Genomic DNA, 4,864 nt, shown 5'->3' with positions numbered 1-4,864 from the left:
GCAGGTGAGGAAGATTCATTTTAATATGTCAGTCAGTTGTTAGTAGTTGGTTTCAAGCTGGTCCAGAGAGAGGAACTATGTTTAATGGTATATTGGGAACGAGAAATAAAGTCAATGAAAGTCCTTCACAGAGTAGAGCATGAGTCAACTTCTGAAAATTGATAAAAAGAAACTGGAAACCGTCAGAGAGAATTCTCTGAAAAATATTACTGCTATTGAATAACATGATAGATGTTTTGTTCTCCAGGTGAGGAAGGACCTGCAGATACTGAGCGCCAGGGGGGACAGGCTGTGGAGGGCGGCCAGAGATCTGCAAAAGGGGCTGGCGGATCTGGAGACAGAGCAGGGAGCCATGCAGCACCGGATGGACTGGATCCTACAGAGAGTGAGGAGCCTGACCGAGCTGAGGACAGGGCCTCAAACTCAACTTGAAATCAGCGCCATGAAGGTGAGCAAAAACCAAGAACTTGCCCCTGTAAATAAATTTACTGTCTAAGTTGGACGCACACTATTGTATGCATCTGTGTGTGCTGAAACGTTAAAATTTCCCATCACTGGAAGTAAGGGGCCTAAAACAAACCAGGCCAAAGACCAAAAGTACTGGTCTTGGCTTAATTTTGTTTTCTCAAACTTCAAATATAAAAGTCAAATTGTTATTTTTGTAGTTTCTGTGTTGCGGTAGATGTGACAGATCCAGCCATCTGATATCTTTGTTGTGCTGTAGGTCATCATCGATAAACAGGCCGAGCGGCTCGCCAGTCTGACTGCAGAGGTTTCAGGCTGGGACCGAATGATTGACAGACGCCTGCAGCACATTGACCACCTGGAGAAACAGGTACGTTAACCTCTGGGTTTGACACTGACATCTTATTCTCGGACTTTATATGTATTATTGTAGCGTTTAATCCGGGAAATCTAAAAATGTCAAATGCAATACAAGCCCACCAGGGGTGATGAGCTCCCTGAACAAATACAAGCGCAAAGAAAAATTTCTGAAAGGAAATTCTATTATTATATATATTTTATTGTTATTGTTTAGTTTTTTTGTCCAAAGGCTAGTTTGTCATATTAAAAAGGTAAACATGTTCAAAAGTAGTAGCAGGCCTAGTTTTAGTATTCCTTAAATTATCTCTTACATTTAAGAGGAGCTAACAAAAGTGAGACAAGTTATAATAATAATAATAATAATTTTAAATTGCTTATTTTATCCAAAAACCTGTAAAATGAAAAATATACACAAGACAGATTCACAAAAAGGCTGTGGAGGGCGGCCAGAGATCTGCAAAAGGGGCTGGCGGATCTGGAGACAGAGCAGGGAGCCATGCAGCACTGGATGGACTGGATCCTACAGAGAGTGAGGAGTCTGACCGAGCAAATCATAAAAATATTTCCAAAGTGATGTTAATACATATCATATGCTGTATGTGAGGTAAAATCAGGGTAAAATACAACAGTTTTTTACAACATCTTTAGGTAAAAGTAAGGTGCACATTCTCAACTCTCCAGGGAGATTGTTGTGGAGTCTGGGAGCGTATGAACTAAATGCAGCATCACCATATAGGCTTTAGTCCTGGACCGAGGAACAGCACCTGTGAGAGTCTGGTACATTCAGCCTCTCTGACAGCAGAGAAGACATTCAGCCACTCTTCAGTGATTTACACAAGGTGAGAAACTTACAAGCGTGAAGAAGCAGGCAGTCCAGGAAATAAACAATGTCCAAAAGTAAAGAACAAGCCAAATGTCCAAACGAAAAACATAATCCACGAAACACAAGAAATACCGGGGATACACTGGCGCAAAACACCAAACATGAACCAATGCACGAGCACTGAACAACAGACAAACCACAATATATACTGTATATTTACACATAGGAGGGGAACAATGCACAGGTGAACACAATCAGAGGAACGAGACAGGTGCATACAATTAACGAAAGGAAGTAAAAGCAGCAGAAAAACACACAAGGAAGCACACTTGTAAAGCAAAAAAGGACTCTGAACGGCCCCGCGACCCTGTACACAGGATAAGCAGTTGACGATGGATGGATTGATGGACTCTGAACAGAAGAAACACAACACAGAGACGAGACAATGCAGAGACAGGGAAACTAACACAAGAGGATAGCTTAGCATAGACAAGAACACCAATAATATAACAAAACGGTGACAGAGTCGGCAGAACACAGCGATCCGTTAGAAGCATAAACGCGAAGAGGTCACTGATGTAGTCTGGAGCAAGGGCATAGGAAATGACACGGTGAAATTAAACTACAGCTCACAGGCAGCCAGTGGACAATTGGTATTGTGGTACCGATATGTGCAGACTGTAGTTTTGCTGACACCCTGATGGTCCGGCCATGTTGTACATCAGTCTAGCTTTCTGTGGTTAAACAGTAATGCATTTCTTTATTGTTACTGTGTGTTTGTTTTAGGTGTCTGACAGTCTCCCAGCAGCACTGAGGGCAGAACCTGACTCCGACTGTGTCTGATGAGCACAGCTGCATCAACACAGCCACTCTGAACCAGTCCACTCGCACGCTGCGATGAGGATGACTTTGTAAAGCCGACAAAATGAACTGCTCTGAAAGTCAAACAAGGGTGTGTCACAACCAACAAATGTGTCTTATTTACATAAATACACATTTGGGTAACTTTCCAACACAACCTGTCAATTACTACAAAAACATTTATATTATGTTATATATATATACGAGTAATATGTTGTGTTTAAAACTATTGTCAATGTGTGTTGTCCTCTGTTTGAAAATGGCTCAAAAACAAAACTTGTTCCTGACACATCATGTGTGGCTTTGACTTTCACAATATATTGTGGTTGATGATGGCGGTGAATTGCCTTGTGCAGAAACTTTGCTCATGCATACCCGAATAAACAGACGCACACTGAGGTCAGAGAAACGTTCAGACTAGTGTTGTAATACTCGAGACTGGTCTTGGTCTCAACAAGTTGGTCTAACAACACACACAACTGACTAAAATAAAAATACATAATCTAATCGTACTCTCGGGTCATTTGTTCATGAAGGAACATAGTAATATGAATTATTATATGAAAGTTGTCAAAATTTTAAGTAATGTCCAGTAAAGACAGCGGAATATTCTTTCAGTGGGTTAACAGTAGGATAAAAGTCAAAATATATTCTGTGTGTACACAAGTGGTTCATATTGTACCTGACAGACTATGCCATAACCTTTACATAACCTCACATTCATTTGGACATGTTTATCTAGTGCTCTTATAGGTCAGTACTTCTCAGCCTCAGGCTCAAGGCATTATGTGGCATAAACAGTTAGTTTAGTATTTAAATGTTGACTTTTAAAAGGAAATTGACAAAACAGAGGAACAAATAACAGATGCAAGCTTATTAATACTATTAGATGGGTTAAGTGCAGACAAAATTTAGTGATTCGGGTTCAAACAACCTATCAAAAGTACTCAGTCTACAGCAGTGTATTGTTGCCTGCCAGAAAAAGAATCCCTAATAACTTGAAATGTTTCTTGTTATAACTTTCTAACAATATAAATCATCCCATTATGTGTATTGTTAAAACACAATTTTAATAAGTTTCTTGTTGTAACATGATAAGTTTGTATGTTGACATAATGTGAAAATATCTTTTTATAACATGAAAAACATCTGGTTACAATAATAAGCTTCGCACTAGGGCTGAAGGATTTTGAAAAAAGATCTAGTTGTAAGTATTTTGACTGATATTGCAATTTGCAATATGATTTGCAATATTTGAGGGAATGATCACATAATTATTCTCATTTTTATTCAAAAACAAATTTAAATGATTATGGTGTGATTTTTGCAGGGATCTGTACCAAACAAAGATGTTTTCTTACGTCTGTAGAATATGATGTGTACGCCAGGACATCTCTGCATCACTATTTAATTTAAAATGGTATTTTGACACATATTTCACCTTTAACAATTATTGCACCGAATTTGACTTTAATAAGATTTTGATTCATTGTTCAGCCCTACGTGTTTTCTGCTGTGGCAGTAATAGGCTTCTGTAAAAGTCAGAGCAAATTTCAGAGCAAGTGGTAAAACACAAGCAGCAGGTCTGCACCCTCACAGCTGTCTTGCAGCCAAATGTGAAGTTGTGTGTTTAATCTTGGGGGACTGAGCTGATATCTGATGGCCTCAAGTCTCTGTGTTGATGGCTGACTTGCAGGCTATCTGTCCCCTCTGGTGTTCGAACTCAGTCCCACTTAGAAGACAAAGGCTGGGCAGGGAAAAAGAGAAAGGAAGATAGTAAGACAAGGTGAGAAATAGAAAAATGTTTTCAGGAATAGATAATTATACAAAAGCATGTGCAAAAGAAAGTGTGTGTGTGGGGGGGGGATGCATTTCCACAAGTTTATTTCAGATAATATATATATATAATTATTTATAATTTATATAATAATATAAAGTATATAAATTAAATTTGGTCAATAAGCACACCTAAACAGTATCAGAGATTGTTTCATCTAAAGAGGGTTAGATTAAAATGAAAAGTGGTGTATGTGTACGTTGCTGCAGTTTCAGGACCCCCGTAGTTCTTTTTCTACAGCGGCGTCTAGTGGATTGGTGGTGGTGGTAACACACAGCAACACGAAGGAGGTTAACCCTGTCTGCTGTGCAGCTTTAGGGTTAACCGGTCAACATGAAATAATTACTTATTTTTACGCACACCCTCTGTGATGGTTAGGGTAAGGGTAATTGGCTTCGGGGGCCAGTCAGGTCGCTGGCAGTATCAAAGTAAACAAGAGTACTACAAATGCAGGTCCTGTCCTAGGATTGCTGTCCCTAAAACTGCAGCCTCCGGTCCTGCAACTACTGGTCCTGATA

At 39.5% G+C, this 4,864-nt stretch overlaps 1 protein-coding gene across 7 annotated transcripts in view; it reads left to right on the top strand.

Annotated features, from left to right (window-relative positions):
- The window catches only part of LOC123981973, a 20,420-nt gene extending 17,407 nt beyond the window's left edge, over positions 1-3,013 (top strand). For 5 of the 7 annotated variants that reach the window (XM_046067259.1, XM_046067260.1, XM_046067257.1 and 2 more), the window contains one exon: positions 2,435-3,013. In XM_046067259.1, the coding sequence (XP_045923215.1) occupies positions 2,435-2,491 (57 nt within the window). In that variant the 3' untranslated portion in view covers positions 2,492-3,013. Of the gene's footprint in view, positions 1-1,786; positions 2,302-2,434 lie in introns of those variants that run through there. The other 2 variants (XR_006827867.1, XR_006827868.1) reach the window with 2 other exon arrangements.
- Positions 3,014-4,864: the final 1,851 nt, after the last annotated feature.

This window comes from Micropterus dolomieu, linkage group LG13 (assembly GCF_021292245.1).
Source record: "Micropterus dolomieu isolate WLL.071019.BEF.003 ecotype Adirondacks linkage group LG13, ASM2129224v1, whole genome shotgun sequence".
NCBI lineage: Eukaryota > Metazoa > Chordata > Actinopteri > Centrarchiformes > Centrarchidae > Micropterus > Micropterus dolomieu.
This window is presented reverse-complemented; position numbering and strand designations above follow the sequence as displayed.